Source organism: Neofelis nebulosa, chromosome 1, assembly GCF_028018385.1.
Source record: "Neofelis nebulosa isolate mNeoNeb1 chromosome 1, mNeoNeb1.pri, whole genome shotgun sequence".
In the NCBI taxonomy this organism is placed as follows: domain Eukaryota; kingdom Metazoa; phylum Chordata; class Mammalia; order Carnivora; family Felidae; genus Neofelis; species Neofelis nebulosa.
In genome coordinates this window covers 153340215-153360048 of record NC_080782.1, presented here as the reverse complement: position 1 = coordinate 153360048, position 19834 = coordinate 153340215, and the positions used below count along the sequence as shown (strand labels likewise).

The window sequence follows — 19834 nt, the reverse complement described above, 5'->3', positions numbered from 1 at the left end:
CCATCTCCCCTCCCACACCCCCTCCAGTAACCCTCTGTTTGTTCTCCATATTTATGAGTCTCTTATGTATTGTCACCCTCCCTGTTTTTAGATTACTTTTGTTTCCTTTCCCTTATGTTCATCTGTTTTGTCTCTTAAAACAGATGTTTGGACTCTTAAAGTCCTCATATGAGTGAAGTCATATGATTTTTGTCTTTCTCTGACTGACTAATTTCACTTAGCATAATACCCTCCAGTCCCATCCACGTAGTTGCAAATGGCAAGATTTCATTCTTTTTGATTGCCGAGTAATACTCCATTATATATATATATATATATATATATATATATATATATATACCACTTCTTTATCCATTCATCCATCGATGGACATGTGGGCTCTTTCCATACTTTGGCTATTGTTGATAGTGCTGCTATAAACATGGGGGTGCATGTGTCCCTTCAAAACAGCACACCTGTATCCCTGGGATAAATGCCTACTAGTGCAACTGCTGGGTCGTAGGGTAGTTCTATTTTTAGTTTTTTGAGGAACCTCCATACTGTTTTCCAGAGTGGCTGCACCAGCTTGCATTCCCAACGAAGTTAGTTTTAAAGGGCTTTTAGCTGTTACCCAGTGGCTGCTCTATGGCAACCCAGGGAAAAATTTAATTGTGGTTTTGGAAATAGGAATAGTCATGGTTCTTTCACAATTCTGAAATCAAATGCTGTAGCTCTGTGATTTATATTTTCTTATTGCCTTTACTCTCAGAAAGACTTCAATTTCCCTTTTGTCCTAATTGTCATACATTTATTATTATTATTATTATTATTAAAAATAATAATTATTATTATTATTATTTAAAAAATAATAATAATTATTATTATTATTATTTATTGTCTCTGCTAGGTTATATTAGTATCTGGCATGCTCATGGCAAGGAGATAAAAATGAGTACGTTAAATGTAATAAATACAAAAGGTGACAAAAGTGCAAATATAGAGTCCTAGTATCATGACTCCGTTCTGCTAAAGGAGGCAGACAATATGGACTTTAGTGCTGGTCTCAGTTCCTAGAGTGGCCATGACCAAGTTATTGCAACCTCTCCAATAGTCCATTTCTTATACGACAATGGAAAGTTATAAAAGAGCTCACATCATGGGAGTATATTAAATAAGATGGCATACACAAATACACTTAATCTAGTACCTACATCTTGGAAGGCTTCTACAAATGTTACTTGTTACAATGACCTTGAACTTGTTAGTTAAAGTTTCATGTCCCTAACCTTGATTGTATACATATCTTGTATTCTCAAGTCCTGCATTGGCTTTTTAGATAAGATATTATGCTATTTGACTCTAATATAGAGTCTTACACGTTCAAAATAAATATGCTTGCTTTCAGCCAATAGAGTGGAAAACTTTCTATAGAAGAAAACCTGAACTGTAGAAAAAACAACAACAAACACATCACATAAAGTCACAGGAAGAAGAAAGCAATCCCCTTAATTTTGGGAATTTTTTTTTAAAGTTACATAAAATTTATGGAGATTTAAGTATATGGAGACAAACAAAATTATTATAAGTAATATAAGATTACATTTCAGGTTCATATTATGCACACTTAGGAGTAATGAAAAAGGAAGAGGGAAGATCAGAAAGAAACAAGTGGGAGGGAAAAAAGGGGGCAAGAATTAGGAAAGTAGAAATTAAGTAATTTGACAAAAACTTACTGCACACCAATTGTGTTTAAATGATTCCTAAAAGTATATGGTGTCTTAGAACTAAAGACTATTGGGAGAGGTGGGATTTTAGGCACCATGACCACACAGAAGCCAAAATGCTTTGACAGAGGACTTGAGGGGCTCCCAAATGTCTCTAAAAACTTAACTCTGGCTGTGGACTTCTTAATCACACAATACATTTTCCCGGGTTTCTGTAACCAATGGACATTGTCACATCTCAGAGCCTAATCTGCAGAGCCTCCAGATCCTTGACAGGAGCTTTCTCAGGGCTCCCTTTACATCCTTGTTCCTCAGAGTGTAGATAAAAGGATTGAGGGTGGGGGTGATTATGGAATAGAAGAGGGAGATAAACTTGCCCTGTTCTTGGGAGTAGCTGGAAGAGGGTTGCAGGTACATGTAGATGGCTGGCAGGTAGAAGAGGGACACCACCACCAGGTGGGAGGAACAGGTCCCAAAGGCTTTGTGCCTTCCCCTGGAGGATTGGATCCTGAGCACTGCTCGGGCAATGAAACCATAGGAGAAAAGGATGAGAGCTAGGGGAACCAGCACAAAGAAAGCTACCAGCACAGCCAGTGTGGTATCATTCATGGCTGTGTCAGCACATGACAACTTAATCATGGCTGGCACCTCACAGAAGAAGTTGTTCAGCACCTGCCGCCCACAGAAAGGCAGCTGCACCGTCAGCACTACCTGAACAAGAGAGTTGCCAAAGCCACTGAGCCAGGCCACAGCCACGAGCTGTTGACAGAGAGGACGATGCATGATAACGGCATACCGGAGAGGCTCACAGATGGCCACATAGCGGTCCAGTGCCATAGCAGCCAAGACAATGCACTCAGTGCATCCCAACCAGTGGAAAATTGCATACTGCATTGTGCAGCCAGCATAGCTGATGGTCTTACTGGAGCTCCCCATGTTGACCAGCATCTGAGGGACTGTGGTGGTGGTATAGCAGAGGTCGAGGAAGGATAGGTGCCCGAGAAAGATGTACATGGGGCTGTGGAGCTGAGAATCCAGTCGAGACACCAGGAGGATAGCAATGTTCCCCAACATGGCCAGAATGTAGGACACCAGGAGGACCGCAAAGAGAGGGAGCTCCAGCCATGGCCTGTCAGAAACACCTAGAAGGATGAAGTCTTTAAGGGGTTCCTGCAGAATGCTGTGGTTATGACCTCTCATATTGAGGCATGTTTTTGGTGCCTGTGATGAGTCAAGAAAGTCAAAGTGAATAAAACCTGAGAGCATGAGATAACTGTCTTCCTCATGCCTGTGCCTGAGCTTTCCTACAGACGTTGCATCCTGTCATCTCCATAGAGACACTGAGACGTGGGGAAGTCAGGATCAGGAGGCACAGCACGTGCACATGGGTTTTACTCTGCCTTCTATGCTCTGTGACCTTGACTATGCCATTTAATCTTTCTGAACTTTGATTTCTGCATCTGCGATGCAGGGAGAAAATACTTCCCTCAAATGCAAAGTTTTGGAGATGATAGATCAACATGATGTTTGTGAATGTACACCATAAATAACAATTTTCTTCCAATTTGGTCAAAGTCTGTCATATCTCCCATAACTATCAGAATGTTTTACCTCTCTCTGCAAACTCACTGACAGGCAATTGACTTCTTTCTTAGGTTTTCTTCCTTTGCCTTTTGGAAGTGTTGGTAGAAGGGAGGTGAGAAGTGGCATAAAGCAAGATAGGAACACACTTGACTCACCTACTAAGGCTTGCATCTGTCTCTGTTCATCATGAACAGGTGCTCTTTGGCTTTCTGCACATGCTGGTCTCTCTCCCATGGTCACCCACACATAGGCAGCACTATCACTCACTTTGCAGAAAAAAAAAAACCCTCAAAACAAGCAAAACACAACACAACACAACAAAACAAAACATAAAAACAAACAGAAAAAAATCACATACCAAGATCCTTCGAGACCCTGGAGTGAAGGAGTTAAGTCACTGCAGGGGTTGACTTGGTCCAGGCACCTAATAAGACCCCAGAGCATAGGGAGAAAGATATTGCACCCTGTCAGGAACATAGCCCCTGGAGTTGGCTACTGAAGGTTCTGATTGCCTCCAGAGCCAACACTTATTGGGCAGTTTGAGTGACGTTTGGATCTCCCTGTACAACCTCTTTACCAAGCAACTGTTTCCTCTCCTCGTTGGAGCACACAGCTGATTTGATGTCTGGATTCTGTATCTTTTAGAAAGCAACTGGATTGAGAAAAGAGGGAGTTCCGGAAGATGGCGGCGTAGGAGGACGCTGGGCTCACCGCGCGTCCTGCTGATCACTTAGATTCCACCTACACCTGCCTAAAGAACCCAGAAAACCGCCAGAGGATTAGCAGAACGGAGTCTCCGGAGCCAAGCGCAGACGAGAGGCCCACGGAAGAGGGTAGGAAGGGCGGCGAGGCGGTGCGCGCTCCACGGACTGGCGGAAGGGAGCCGGGGCGGAGGGGCGGCTCACGGCCAAGCTGAGCCCCCGAGTCTGGCTGGCAAAAGCGGAGGGGCCGGACGGACTGTGTTCCGACAGCAAGCGCGACTTAGCGTCTGGGAGGTCATAAGTTAACAGCTCTGCTCAGAAAGCGGGAAGGCTGGAGGACAAAGGGAGGGAGAGCTGCTGAGCCCCCGGAAGGCAGAGCTCAGCTTGGCGGGGAACAAAGGCGCTCGCCAGCGCCATCTCCCTCGCCCATCCCCCAGCCAAAATCCCAAAGAGAACCAGTTCCTGCCAGGGAACTTGCTCGCTCCGCGCAAACACCCAACTCTGTGCTTCTGCAGAGCCAAACCTCCGGCAGCGGATCTGACTCCCTCCCGCTGCCACAGGGCCCCTCCTGAAGTGGATCACCTAAGGAGAAGCGAGCTAAGCCTGCCCCTCCCGCCCCCGTGCACCTTGCCTACCCACCCCAGCTAATACGCCAGCTCCCCAGCACCACAAGCCTGGCAGTGTGCAAGTAGACCAGACGGGCCATACCACCCCACAGTGAATCCCGCCCCTAGGAGAGGGGAAGAGAAGGCACACACCAGTCTGACTGTGGCCCCAGCGGTGGGCTGGGGGCAGACATCAGGTCGGACTGCGGCCCCGCCCACCAACTCCAGTTATACACCACAGCACGGGGGAAGTGCCCTGCAGGTCCTCACCGCTCCAGGGACTATCCAAAATGACCAAACGGAAGAATTCCCCTCAGAAGAATCTCCAGGAAATAACAACAGCTAATGAACTGATCAAAAAGGATTTAAATAATATAACAGAAAGTGAATTTAGAATAATAGTCATAAAATTAATCGCTGGGCTTGAAAACAGTATACAGGACAGCAGAGAATCTCTTGCGACAGAGATCAAGGGACTAAGGAACAGTCACGAGGAACTGAAAAACGCTTTAAACGAAATGCAAAACAAAATGGAAACCACGACGGCTCGGATTGAAGACGCAGAGGAGAGAATAGGTGAACTAGAAGATAAAGTTATGGAGAAGGAGGAAGCTGAAAGAAAGAGAGATAAAAAAATCCAGGAGTATGAGGGGAAAATTAGAGAACTAAGTGATACACTAAAAAGAAATAATATACGCATAATTGGTATCCCAGAGGAGGAAGAGAGAGGGAAAGGTGCTGAAGGGGTACTTGAAGAAATTATAGCTGAGAACTTCCCTGAACTGGGGAAGGAAAAAGGCATTGAAATCCAAGAGGCACAGAGAACTCCCTTCAGACGTAACTTGAATCGATCTTCTGCACGACATATCATAGTGAAACTGGCAAAATACAAGGATAAAGAGAAAATTCTGAAAGCAGCAAGGGATAAACGTGCCCTCACATATAAAGGGAGACCTATAAGACTCGTGACTGATCTCTCCTTTGAAACTTGGCAGGCCAGAAAGGCTTGGCACGATATCTTCAGTGTGCTAAACAGAAAAAATATGCAGCCGAGAATCCTTTATCCAGCAAGTCTGTCATTTAGAATAGAAGGAGAGATAAAGGTCTTCCCAAACAAACAAAAACTGAAGGAATTTGTCACCACGAAACCACCCCTACAAGAGATCCTAAGGGGGATCTTGTGACACAAAGTACCAGAGACATCACTACAAGCATAAAACATACAGACATCACAATGACTCTAAACCCGTATCTTTCTATAATAACACTGAATGTAAATGGATTAAATGCACCAACCAAAAGACATAGGGTATCAGAATGGATAAAAAAACAAGACCCATCTATTTGCTGTCTACAAGAGACTCATTTGAGATCTGAGGACACCTTTAGATTGAGAGTGAGGGGATGGAGAACTATTTATCATGCTACTGGAAGCCAAAAGAAAGCTGGAGTAGCCATACTTATATCAGACAAACTAGACTTTAAATTAAAGGCTGTAACAAGAGATGAAGAAGGGCATTGTATAATAATTACAGGGTCTATCCATCAGGAAGAGCTAACAATTATAAATGTCTATGCGCCAAATACCGGAGCCCCCAGATATATAAAACAGTTACTCATAAACATAAGCAACCTTATTGATAAGAATGTGGTCATTGCAGGGGACTTTAACACCCCACTTACAGAAATGGATAGATCATCTAGACACACAGTCAATAAAGAAACAAGGGCCCTGAATGATACATTGGATCAGATGGACTTGACAGATATATTTAGAACTGTGCATCCCAAAGCAACAGAATATACTTTCTTCTCGAGTGCACATGGAACATTCTCCAAGATAGATCATATACTGGGTCACAAAACAGCCCTTCATAAGTTTACAGGAATTGAAATTATACCATGCATACTTTCAGACCACAATGCTATGAAGCTTGAAATCAACCACAGGAAAAAGTCTGGAAAACCTCCAAAAGCGTGGAGGTTAAAGAACACCCTACTAACGAATGAGTGGGTCAACCAGGCAATTAGAGAAGAAATTAAAAAATATATGGAAACAAACGAAAATGAAAATACAACAATCCAAACGCTTTGGGACGCAGCGAAGGCAGTCCTGAGAGGAAAATACATTGCAATCCAGGCCTATCTCAAGAAACAAGAAAAATCCCAAATACAAAATCTAACAGCACACCTAAAGGAAATAGAAGCAGAACAGCAAAGGCAGCCTAAACCCAGCAGAAGAAGAGAAATCATAAAGATCAGAGCAGAAATAAACAATATAGAATCTAAAAAAACTGTAGAGCAGATCAACGAAACCAAGAGTTGGTTTTTTGAAAAAATAAACAAAATTGACAAACCTCTAGCCAGGCTTCTCAAAAAGAAAAGGGAGATGACCCAAATAGATAAAATCATGAATGAAAATGGAAATATTACAACCAATCCCTCAGAGATACAAACAATTATCAGGGAATACTATGAAAAATTATATGCCAACAAATTGGACAACCTTGAAGAAATGGACAAATTCCTAAACACCCACACTCTTCCAAAACTCAATCAGGAGGAAATAGAAAGCTTGAACAGACCCATAACCAGCGAAGAAATTGAATCGGTTATCAAAAATCTCCCAACAAATAAGAGTCCAGGACCAGATGGCTTCCCAGGGGAGTTCTACCAGACGTTTAAAGCAGAGATAATACCTATCCTTCTCAAGCTATTCCAAGAAATAGAAAGGGAAGGAAAACTTCCAGACTCATTCTATGAAGACAGTATTACTTTGATTCCTAAACCAGACAGAGACCCAGTAAAAAAAGAGAACTACAGGCCAATATCCCTGATGAATATGGATGCAAAAATTCTCAATAAGATGCTAGCAAATCGAATTCAACAGCATATAAAAAGAATTATTCACCATGATCAAGTGGGATTCATTCCTGGGATGCAGGGCTGGTTCAACATTCGCAAATCGATCAACGTGATACATCACATTAACAAAAAAAAAGAGAAGAACCATATGATCCTGTCAATCGATGCAGAAAAGGCCTTTGACAAAATCCAGCACCCTTTCTTAATAAAAACCCTTGAGAAAGTCGGGATAGAAGGAACATACTTAAAGATCATAAAAGCCATTTATGAAAAGCCCACAGCTAACATCATCCTCAATGGGGAAAAACTGAGAGCTTTTTCCCTGAGATCAGGAACACGACAGGGATGCCCACTCTCACCGCTGTTGTTTAATATAGTGCTGGAAGTTCTAGCATCAGCAATCAGACAACAAAAGGAAATCAAAGGCATCCAAATTGGCAAAGATGAAGTCAAGCTTTCGCTTTTTGCAGATGACATGATATTATACATGGAAAATCCGATAGACTCCACCAAAAGTCTGCTAGAACTGATACATGAATTCAGCAAAGTTGCCGGATACAAAATCAATGTACAGAAATCAGTTGCATTCTTATACACTAACAATGAAGCAACAGAAAGACAAATAAAGAAACTGATCCCATTCACAATTGCACCAAGAAGCATAAAATACCTAGGAATAAATCTAACCAAAGATGTAAAAGATCTGTATGCTGAAAACTATAGAAAGCTTATGCAGGTAATTGAAGAAGATATAAAGAAATGGAAAGACATTCCCTGCTCATGGATTGGAAGAATAAATATTGTCAAAATGTCAATACTACCCAAAGCTATCTACACATTCAATGCAATCCCAATCAAAATTGCACCAGCAATCTTCTTGAAACTAGAACAAGCAATCCTAAAATTCATATGGAGCCACAAAAGGCCCCGAATAGCCAAAGTAATTTTGAAGAAGAAGACCAAAGCAGGAGGCATCACAATCCCAGACTTTAGCCTCTACTACAAAGCTGTCATCATCAAGACAGCATGGTATTGGCATAAAAACAGACACATAGACCAATGGAATCGAATAGAAACCCCAGAACTAGACCCACAAACGTATGGCCAACTCATTTTTGACAAAGCAGGAAAGAACATCCAATGGAAAAAAGACAGTCTCTTTAACAAATGGTGCTGGGAGAACTGGACAGCAACATGCAGAAGGTTGAAACTAGACCACTTTCTCACACCATTCACAAAAATAAACTCAAAATGGATAAAGGACCTGAATGTGAGACAGGAAACCATCAAAACCTTAGAAGAGAAAGCAGGAAAAGACCTCTCTGACCTCAGCCGTAGCAATCTCTTACTCAGCACATCCCCAAAGGCAAGGGAATTAAAAGCAAAAGTGAATTACTGGGACCTTATGAAGATAAAAAGCTTCTGCACAGCAAAGGAAACAACCAACAAAACTAAAAGGCAACCAACGGAATGGGAAAAGATATTTGCAAATGACACATCGGACAAAGGGCTAGTATCCAAAATCTATAAAGAGCTCATCAAACTCCACACCCGAAAAACAAATAACCCAGTGAAGAAATGGGCAGAAAACATGAATAGACACTTCTCTAAAGAAGACATCCGGATGGCCAACAGGCACATGAAAAGATGTTCAACGTCGCTCCTCATCAGGGAAATACAAATCAAAACCACACTCAGATACCACCTCATGCCAGTCAGAGTGGCCAAAATGAAGAAATCAGGAGACTATAGATGCTGGAGAGGATGTGGAGAGACGGGAACCCTCTTGCACTGTTGGTGGGAATGCAAATTGGTGCAGCCACTCTGGAAAGCAGTGTGGAGGTTCCTCAGAAAATTAAAAATAGACCTACCCTATGACCCAGCAATAGCACTGCTAGGAATTTATCCAAGGGATACAGGAGTACTGATGCATAGGGGCACTTGTACCCCAATGTTTATAGCAGCACTCTCAACAATAGCCAAATTATGGAAAGAGCCTAAATGTCCATCAACTGATGAATGGATAAAGAAATTGTGGTTTATATACACAATGGAATACTACGTGGCAATGAGAAAAAATGAAATATGGCCTTTTGTAGCAACGTGGATGGAACTGGAGAGTGTGATGCTAAGTGAAATAAGCCATACAGAGAAAGACAGATACCATATGGTTTCACTCTTATGTGGATCCTGAGAAACGTAACAGAAACCCATGGGGGAGGGGAAGGGAAAAAAAAAAAAAAAAGAGGTTAGAGTGGGAGAGAGCCAAAGCATAAGAGACTGTTAAAAACTGAGAACAAACTGAGGGTTGATGGGGGGTGGGAGGGAGGGCAGGGTGGGTGATGGGTATTGAGGAGGGCACCTTTTGGGATGAGCACTGGGTGTTGTATGGAAACCAATTTGACAGTAAATTTCATATATTAAAAAATAAATAAATAAATAAATAAATAAATAAATAAATAAATAAATAAATAAAAAAGCAACTGGATTTCCACCTGCTGGGGTGGTGCCTTGATGCATGGGGCCTTTCCACTGAGCTTCATCAGCCCCCAACCTCCTACACTCTTTGTAGGACTGTGCACTTTCCAGGATGCAGGGTGGTATAGTCCAGGATGAGACCGAAAAGAAGTTAAATCCTGTGTGCGAGTAATTTATGAAAGATTCATTTTTAGTCCCTTATTTGATACTTTATGCATAGACTATAATATTCATGGAGATCTATTCAGTGGTGCTGCAATAAACAAGTGCCCCCCTTCCCCTCCAAGTCTTGTATTCTTAAGAACCCTGGTATTACTTTGGGGCACCTGGGTGGCTCAGTCAGTTAAGCACTTGACTTCGGCTCAGGTCATGATCTCATGGTTCATGAGTTTGAGTCCCACACTGGGTGAGCATGAACCCCACTTCTCTCTCTCTCTCTCTCTCTCTCTCTCTCTCTCTCTCTCTCTCTCCTCCTTACTTGTACTCTCTCTCAAAAACAAAACAAAACAAAACAAAACAAAAACAAAACAAAACAAACACCCCTGGTATTACTTGAAAACAATTCAAATTCTAGGATTTAAATGTTCTTGTGGAACACCCAATTATTACACTTCTTCCCATTATTCTGTCGAAAGTACTTCTAAGGTGAATCTTACACAATGCAGTTATTTTATCTCTAATGGGAGCTCAAGGCACCATTTTTGATTTAGTGGGCTGGGCAGGGGAAAATCAGGCTATCCCACCTTTTAGATGAAAAGTGATCACACCATCTCCCTTTCTTTGATTTCTCATTCCAAGGTTTCTTCTCAGAGTCTACACTGGACAAGAATGGGAAAAGTTATAAGGATGGTGAGGACAGATATAAAAGGATGGAAGAACCAAAGAAGATGGATGGGTAGGTATAGGTCATAGTTAGTAATTAATGCAAATTATTGGGCACTCACTATGAGCCAGGTGCTGTGATAACAACTTTATGTGATTATCTTACTTAGTGCTTTAACGGTTCGGTAAGGGAGATGTTTTTACCGCCATTTTGCTGTTGAACAGAGTGGCTTGGGGAAGATGACTGGTCTGCTTTACATTACCTAAATAGCAGCAAGTGATAAAGCCAAGATTGAAAGCTAAGCTCTTGCTCATAATCATTATTCTCTTTGCTTTAAAAAAGCCGCTGGTGACCTGGAAAGCAGCAACAGTATCCATGCACATGACTGAGATGAAGAGAATGACAGAAACAGGAGAGTAATGTCATCCAAGGGAAAGTGGTGAGGGGACTGAAGAGGAGGCACTTCCTCTAACTTCTGGTTCAGTGTACCAGGCACCCATGGGCACACACACAGCTGGTGGCCCGCAAAGCTAGACATCAGCCCAACCTGACCCTTCTCTGAATTTGATGGCTTGTGGTCCAGCCCTTTCCACTTAGAACTCTGCTTTGGATCCTGTCTCTGGACCCCCTTGACCTCCTTCTATCTTCCTATCACCCTTATAGAGGTGTTCTCCAAGGCACTGCCTCGCTTCCCTGGATAAACACAATAATTTCCACATCTGCCACAATTACGCTCAGAGTCCTTCCAGATCTGTGTCTCTAGCTGTCACTTCTTCACTGATATCTAATCTCCCTTTTGACATTGTTTTTTTTAAGGTTGACATATTTATTTTGAGAGAGAGATAGAGAGAGAGCGCACAGGAGAGTGTCAGAGAGAGAAGGAGAGAGGGAGAATCCCAAGCAGTCTCCATGCTGTCAGCACAGAGCTTGACACGGGGCCTAATCTCATGAACTGTGAGATCATGACCTGGGCCAAAATCAAGAGCCAGACGCTCAACCGACTGAGCCACCCAGATGCCCCTCCTTTCTGACATTGTCAACTGGTATATCCCAAACTTAACCTGTCAGTTGTTCCTCTAACTTCAGTCCAGCACCTTCATTCTCATTCCTGATTGCCTCTGCATCAGTTACCCTGACTCAGAATGTTCAGGTTATTTCTGGTAATGTTCCTCTTTGTCTACATTCTATCCACGGCATTCTCATTGACTTTACTAGTCTAAGGTTATAGTACAAGCTATCTTCATCCTTGCCACTGCCATCCTTGGCCAGGATGACCATCTGGACCCCACTTAGAGCCTGATAATTGTCTTCCCATAGGCAATTCTTTCCTTATCCAGCCCATTACTCCACTTACAAGGGAATCATCTTTCTAAGACACAGGTCTTAAAAGCAGATATATCTCTAAGTGTTTCAATTACCTAAAAACTAAACAACCGTCTTCTTAAACAGTTGCGTGGTAAGAGTAGGGATTATATTCTTCTTTCACTCAATCCTCTGCAGTTTCTTCTGATCACTGTCACATCCCTATCTGTTAGCAGCTGCCCTGAGATATTTCAGTCACAGGACTTACCCGATACCTATTGGTAGGCCAGGGAGATTTTTTAACACATTGACAAAACCCTGTGATCTGTATCATTCTGTGTATGACATATAATCCTCATTATGCATCTATACCTATGTCTGTGTATATACATGCATGTATATAATACATAATCCTCATTGTGTATCTATATCTATACCTATATCTGTGTATATACATGTATGTGTATATACATACATACATACATACATACATCTTGTTTTCATGTATATATTATCATAATGCCTGGTGCTGGCTGTGGACTTCCCCTTGGAGATGAACAGAACATATTATCTACAACAAACAGAAAAGAAAATCTGGAAATAAGCTTATGAGGTGGGAGAAGAAGGACTAGACCATGGGGTTTTATTGCCAATTAGTCCAAGAGATCCCTTTCTTCAATCTAACATTCAGCCTAAACTTTCCACCACCCAGATAACCAGGTGAAGGACCTATTTAACTGTCCAGGTCATAATCAGGATTAAACTGCAAGATATTGAGTCTTGGGGTAAGGCTTAATGATGGACAACATTTCTCTTCACTGATACTAGCAGGTGCTCTTTTATCACACACACCAAAAGTACTTTTCTCAGGGTTTGTCTATGTTTCTGGTTCTTTCCCAATGACATGCTTATTTCTTGGATAGAAGGTCAATCAGAATAAAATCAAGAAGTGAACTGGCCCAGTGAGGAAGAGTCTAAACGCATAACTTCAGCCCTGCCCTCTTCAGATTTGCTCTGCTATCATCCACCAGCCCCTTGCATATAATCAGTGGCCAGGTGTACCCACAGGCTTGCTCATCCTGTCTAGACCTTTGCTTATTGTGGGTCCTCCTACCAGGAATGCTGTCCCACATCACATAGTACAACTCAGCTTCTGCCTCTTTCCAAAACCATCTTCACTGATTACTCACTGGATCATCCTCTGTAAGCTCCCATGTACAAAGGGGTTTGAGGGGCATTGATAACCATATCCACACGAGGGGGCTGAGGTATAACTTTTCAAAATGCTTTAGTTCTAGAGATTAGACAAGTATTTCATAACAAGAAGTAAAAGCAAATGGGAGATAACTCAGCAATGAATGAGCACTCATCACCTCTCAATCTGTATACCAAGAACTATGTATGCCATTTCATATCCTCCTTCAATAATGATGGGAAAACTGAGAAATCTACAAAGGTTAGGAACATCCTTTTCACTCAGGTCAGCACAACACTATGACTTCATGTAGAAAGATATTTAAGCCCCCTGTTCCCAGTTTATATGGAAGGAAGTTACCTCCCTCTAGACCCTCAAGATGTCTTAGCCCTGGATGCATGATACCTGCTTTCAAAGTATCAACAGTCCTGTTTCATATCGTGACTTTTTGTTAAACACCCCTCTTGCACACACCTGCTTCCCCACCCACATTCCACTGCCTATTTTTGTCCTTTAACTATTTCAATTTGCTGCTAAAATTCACCTCAAAGCTTTCTTTCTCTGGGGGCTGGTAATATTTAGCTTTCTCACTCTATTCCTCTCTGTATAAGGCCATGCTTGGCTTAATATTGTTTTTGTGACTATAACTCAGCTTTGTCGAAAATATTGAACAGCAGTAGAAATGAGCCTCAGGGCCCTCATCACTGTGAACAACATTCACACTTCTAATGAGTACTGGACAACTGGTATACCTACAGGCAGGAGCAGCCTGTTCTGTTCCTGACTGTCTTTTCTAGCTTGAAATACACCATTTTACATATGCTGCTTAATGTGTGGCCGCTACTCACTGACTCACCTGTCCTCCATCTCATGTCCCCTTGGTCTCCAACATAGACCAGCATTCATGCTGAGGACTAATCACTCATATCCATGGTTCTCTGGCTTCTACAGAGGGCTTGGTTAAGGACATGAGGCTTTATTAGCTTCTGGTGGTCTTGTCTGAAGAGGAACATTTACGGATGAAGTCATTGGAAAAGCTTTTTGTATTTCAGAAAGACAAAACGTGTTTTCTCTTATAAAGCTCCTGGGACTTTGACCTTACTTGAGTTTTACCCTCTGAGCAAGTGTGGAGAGAATATTCTCAGTCCAGAAGAAGAGTCTGCTCACTGGGGAAACTCAGTGCTTTCTGGTCTTTATCCAAGTAACAAATGAGATCAGCAGATATGCTCTAGCCATGGTCCCCTGGCCACAGAAGAGCTAGCTTATACGTTTATGTGGCAGAGGTTACTTCCAAAGAAGTTTCTTAGGTGACAAGCCATCCCCGTGTCCTGCTCCCCGCTCTTTTCAAAATTACCATCAGGATAAACTTAACCTCATTCTTTCCATTTATTTCTATAAGGACTCTGTTCTTTCTCCCAAGACACTTAGAGTAAAACCTTGCCCTCCTCTGCTGAGAAGTTATCCCTGATGTTTTGTTTAATTAGTGTCTGAGGGGTTAGCTGGTAATTGATGTATTGTGCGAGCATGAAATACTCGCAATTAAGGGTAAATCTTCGAATACCAGAAGACCAGAGGAAATAGACCAATAACGGGAAAAGAGGACTCTGGATTTTTAACTCCTTAGGGAAGGTGGGTGTTGCCATAAAGTCAGAGTGGAAGAGTAACTTGTATAGCATGTAATTCAATTAGAGTGTGGGCACTGCACAGACTTCAGTACCAAGGTCAGCCACTCACTGTGTGTCTTTGGACAGATTACATATCTTCTCTGGGCAACATTCATGAGATCAGAAAAGTATAGGAAGCAATAGTACTGGCCTTCACACTCTGTTACAAGTGTAACATGAGTTGTCTTTTGTTTGCTTTTGTTTTGTTAAGCACTCAGGGTAGTGAATGGCATAGGGTAATAACTTTGATTTTTTTCTGTCTACTACATATGGCTCAGCCACCTATTCCATTCATCACATGGAAGGGATGGCCAGAAAGCCTGTTGGTAGATGATCAGCATGAAGTGGTGCACGTGTTAATTCACGTTAATTTATTCATGTGAATAAAAGCTAGTGCTAGAACCCATCATGGATAATGACACCTTTGGGCAGTCATTTCTCCTCTGTAGATTTTGACTTGATCCTCTTTGGGTAGTTCTAGATGTTGGAGTGGGAATACGATGAGATCATGGCAGTGGTTTCATTTTTATGTTCTAGGAGTTTTAGGAAGCATTTTGTCTAACATTATAGGGAGACGAACCCTGACTCAAAGGAAGACAAGGGACATTGTGCTTGGGGGATGGAGTGGGAAAATTCTCTGACAACATTGCTCTGCTGTGTTCTCTACCTGAAAGAGCAGGGTGTGAGATGTGGAATGTCTTGGGAATTGTCTTGATGTCCAGTTGGGATAACTTCCAGAAATGCTGAGGCTTAAATGTCTGTGAATTTGGGGAAGAAAAAGAGATGGACTAGACAGTTTTATGCCATAAAGTGCGACAATCGTGTAGATGGAAACTCTCGTGACTGAGAGGAAAACAGGGTCCCTTTAGCATTATGTTGATCATCACCTTCCTTACCTCCTTTCAGATATCTTGGCTTCTGCTTATTGTCCATAGTCCCTGTCACTCCAGGAGGCAAGATGCCCTGTGAAGGAATTGAATTTTCCAGTTTCCCTGATAGGGGAAGACAATAAGATGAATGAGATGCTGGGAAAGCTGGCAGAAGATACTTGTCCATCTTTCTTCATTTTCATACATGCAATGTAGACTTGATGGCTGGAGGCTTAGCAGTCATGGGTGACCTTGAAGCAAACTTGAAAGTGAGGGCTTTACACTAAGAATGATGGAGAATTGAGAGGAGTCAGGGCACCTGATCATCATGGATGTGCATTACCTGTTGACCCCCAGGTTTCCTGATGTGAGAGTGATAACCTACAATCTTGTTTACAGCACTGATTTGGGTTTTATGTTTTAAGAGGCTGAAAGTAATCCTGACAGATCATTCAAGAAGATTTCCTGAAATTTCGTTATTTTTTTAAATAATAATTTTATTTACATCCAAATTAGTTAACATATAGTATAATAATAATTTCCTGTGTAGAATTTAGTGATTCATCACTTATATATGACACCTAGTGTTAATCACCACAAGTGCCCTCTTCAATGCCCGTCACCCATTTAACCCATCCACCCACCAACTCCCCTCCAGCAGCCATCAGTTTGTTCTCTGTATTTAGAAGTCTCTTATGGTTTGCCTACCTCTCTTTTTCCCCCTTTCTCCTATGTTCATCTGTTTTGTTTGTTGTATTCCACATATGAGTGATATCATATAAAATTTGTCTCTCCCTGACTGACTTATTTTGCTTAACAGAATATACTCTAGTTCCAACCACATTGTTGCAAATGGCAAGATTTCATTCTTTTTCATCATCAAGTAGTATTCCATTATATATATATATATATATATATATATATATATATATATATACCACATCTTTATCCATTCATCAGTCGATGATGGACATTGGGGCTCTCTCCATACTTTGGCTACTGTTGATAGTGCTTCTATAAACACTGGTGTGCATGTGCCCCTTTGAAACAGCATTTTTATACTCTTTGCCTAAATTTCAAGTAGTGCAATTTCTGGTTCATAGGGTAGTTTTATTTTTAATTTTTTAGAAATTCAATTTTTGGGAGCGCCTGGGTGGTTCAGTTGGTTAAGCATCTGACTTTGGCTCAGGTCATGATCTTGTGGTTCTTGAGTTCGAACCATGCATTGGGCTCTGTCCTGACATCTTGGAGCCTGGAGCTTGCTTTGGATTCTGTGTCTCCCTCCCTCTCTTTGCCCCTCCCCTGCTCACGTTTACTCTCTCTTTCTCAAAAAATAAACATGAAAATTTATTTTAAAAAATAAATTTATTTTTTTTAAGTTTATGTATTTATTTTTCAGAGAGAGTGAGTGGGGGAGGCGCAGAGAAAAGAGGGCCAGAAGATCTGAAGTGGGCTTTGCAATGACAGCCATTGCTTTTAATCTTTATGAGGTCCCAATAGTTCATTTTTGCTTTTAATTCCCTTGCCTTTAGAGATGTGTCAAGTAAGAAATTGCTGCGGCTGAGATCAGAGAGGTTTTTTCCTGCTTTCTCCTCTAGGGTTTTGATGGTTTCCTGTCTCACATTCAGGTCCTTCATCCATTTTGAGTTTATTTTTGTGAATGGTGTGAGAAAGTGGTCTAGTTTCAATCTTCTGCATGTTGCTGTCCAGTCCTCCCAGCACCATTTGTCAGAGACTGTCTTTTTTCTATTGGATGTTCTTTCCTGCTTTGTCAAAGATTAGATGTCTATCCTTTTGTGGGTCTAGTTCTGGGGTTTCTACTCTATTCCATTGGTCTATGTGTCTGTTTTTGTGCCAGTACCATGCTGTCTTGATGATTACAGTTTTGTAGTAGAGGCTCAAGTCTGGGATTGTAATGTCTCCTGCTTTGGTCTTCCTCAAAATTACTTTGGCTATTCGGGGCTTTTGTGGTTCCATACAAATTTTAGGATTGCTTGTTCTAGCTTTGAGAAGAATGCTGGTGCAATTTTGATTGGGATTGCATTGAATGTGTAGATACTTTTAGGTAGTATTGACATTTTGACATTATTTATTCTTCCAATGCATGAGCACGAAATGTTTTTCCATTTCTTTATATCTTCTTCAATTTCCTTCCTAAGCTTTCTATAGTTTTCAGCATACAGATCTTTTACATCTTTGGTTAGGCTTATTCCGAGGTATTTTATGCTTCTTGGTTCAATTGTGAATGGGGTCAGTTTCTTTATTTGTCTTTCTGTTGCTTCATTATTAGTGTATAAGAATGCAACTGATTTCTGTACATTGATTTTGTATCCTGCGACTTTGCTGAATTCATGTATCAGTTCTAGCAGACTTTTGGTGGAGTCTATCAGATTTTCCATGTATAATATCATGTCATCTGCAAAAAGTGAAAGCTTGACCTCATCTTTGCCAAGTTTGATGCCTTTGATTTCCTTTTGTTGTCTGATTGCTGATGCTAGAACTTCCAACACTATGTTAAACAACAGCGGTCAGAGTGGGCATCCCTGTAGTGTTCCTGATCTCAGGGGAAAAGTTCTCAGTTTTTTCCCATTGAGGATGGTATTAGCTGTGGGTTTTTCATAAATGGCTTTTATTAAGTTTAAGTATTTTCCTTCTATCCCGAGTTTCTCGAGGGGTTTTATTAAGAAATGATGCTGATATTTGTCAAATGCCTTTTCTGCATCAATTGACAGGATCATATGGTTCTTATCTTTTCTTTTCTTAATGTGATGTATCACGTTGATTGATTTGCGAATGTTGAACCAGCCCTGCATCCCAGGAATGAATCCCACTTGATCATGGTGAATAATTCTTTTTATATGCTGTTGAATTCAATTCCCTGGTATCTTATTGAGAATTTTTGCATCCATATTCATCAGGGATATTGGCCTGTAGTTCTCTTTTGTTACTGGGTCTCTGTCTGGTTTAGGAATCAAAGTAATGCTGGCTTCATAGAATAAGTCTGGAAGTTTTCCTTCCCTTTATATTTTTTGGAATAGCTTGAGAAGGATAGGTATTATCTCTGCTTTAAACGTCTGGTAGAACTCCCCTGGGAAGCCATCTGGTCCTGGACTCTTATTTGTTGGGAGATTTTTGATGACTGATTCAATTTCTTCGCTGGTTATGGGTCTGTACAAGCTTCCTATTTCCTCCTGATTGAGTTTTGGAAGAGTGTGGGTGTTTAGGAATTTATCCATTTCTTCCAGGATGTCCAGTTTGTTGGCATATAATTTTTCATAGTATTCCCTGATAATTGTTTGTATTTCTGACTGATTGTAATAACTCCAATTTCATTCATGATTTTATCTATTTGGGTCATCTCCCTTTTCTTTTTGAGAAGCCTGGCTAGAGGGTTATCCATTTTGTTTATTTTTTCAGAAAAACAACTCTTGGTTTTATTGATCTGCTCTACAGTTTTTTAAGATTCTATAGTGTTTACTTCTGCTCTGATCTTAATTATTTCTCTTCTTCTGCTGGGTTTAGGCTGTCTTTGCTGTTCTGCTGCTATTTCCATTAGGTGTGCTGTTAGATTTTGTATTTGGGATTTTTCTTGTTTCTTGAGATAGGCCTGGATTGCAATGTATTTTCCTCTCAGGACTGCCTTCGCTGCATCCCAAAGCATTTCGATTGTTGTATTTTCATTTTCGTATGTTTCCATATATTTTTTAATTTCTTCTCTAATAATCCTGGTTGACCCACTCATCCTTTAGTAGGGTGTTCTTTAACCTCCATGCTTTTGGAGGTTTTCAAGACTTTTTCCTGTGGTTGATTTCAAGCTTCATAGCATTGTGGTCTGAAAGTATGCATGGTATGATTTCAATTCTTGTATACCTCTGAAGGGCTGTTTTGTGACCCAGAATGTGATCTATCTTGGAGAAGGTTCCATGTGCACTCGAGAAGAAAGTATATTCTGTTGCTTTGGGATGCACAGTTCTAAATATATCTGTCAAGTCCATCTGATCCAATGTATCATTCAGGGCCCTTGTTTCTTTGTTGACCGTGTGTC

General features: G+C 41.3%; 1 protein-coding gene across 1 annotated transcript; it reads right to left on the bottom strand.

Annotated features, from left to right (window-relative positions):
* Positions 1–1934: 1934 nt before the first annotated feature.
* Positions 1935–2903, bottom strand: LOC131484536 (olfactory receptor 2B11). The gene has a single exon (XM_058682908.1). It carries the CDS (start codon positions 2901–2903, stop codon positions 1935–1937), a length of 969 nt encoding a protein of 322 aa, XP_058538891.1.
* Between the last annotated feature and the right edge of the window lie 16931 nt (positions 2904–19834).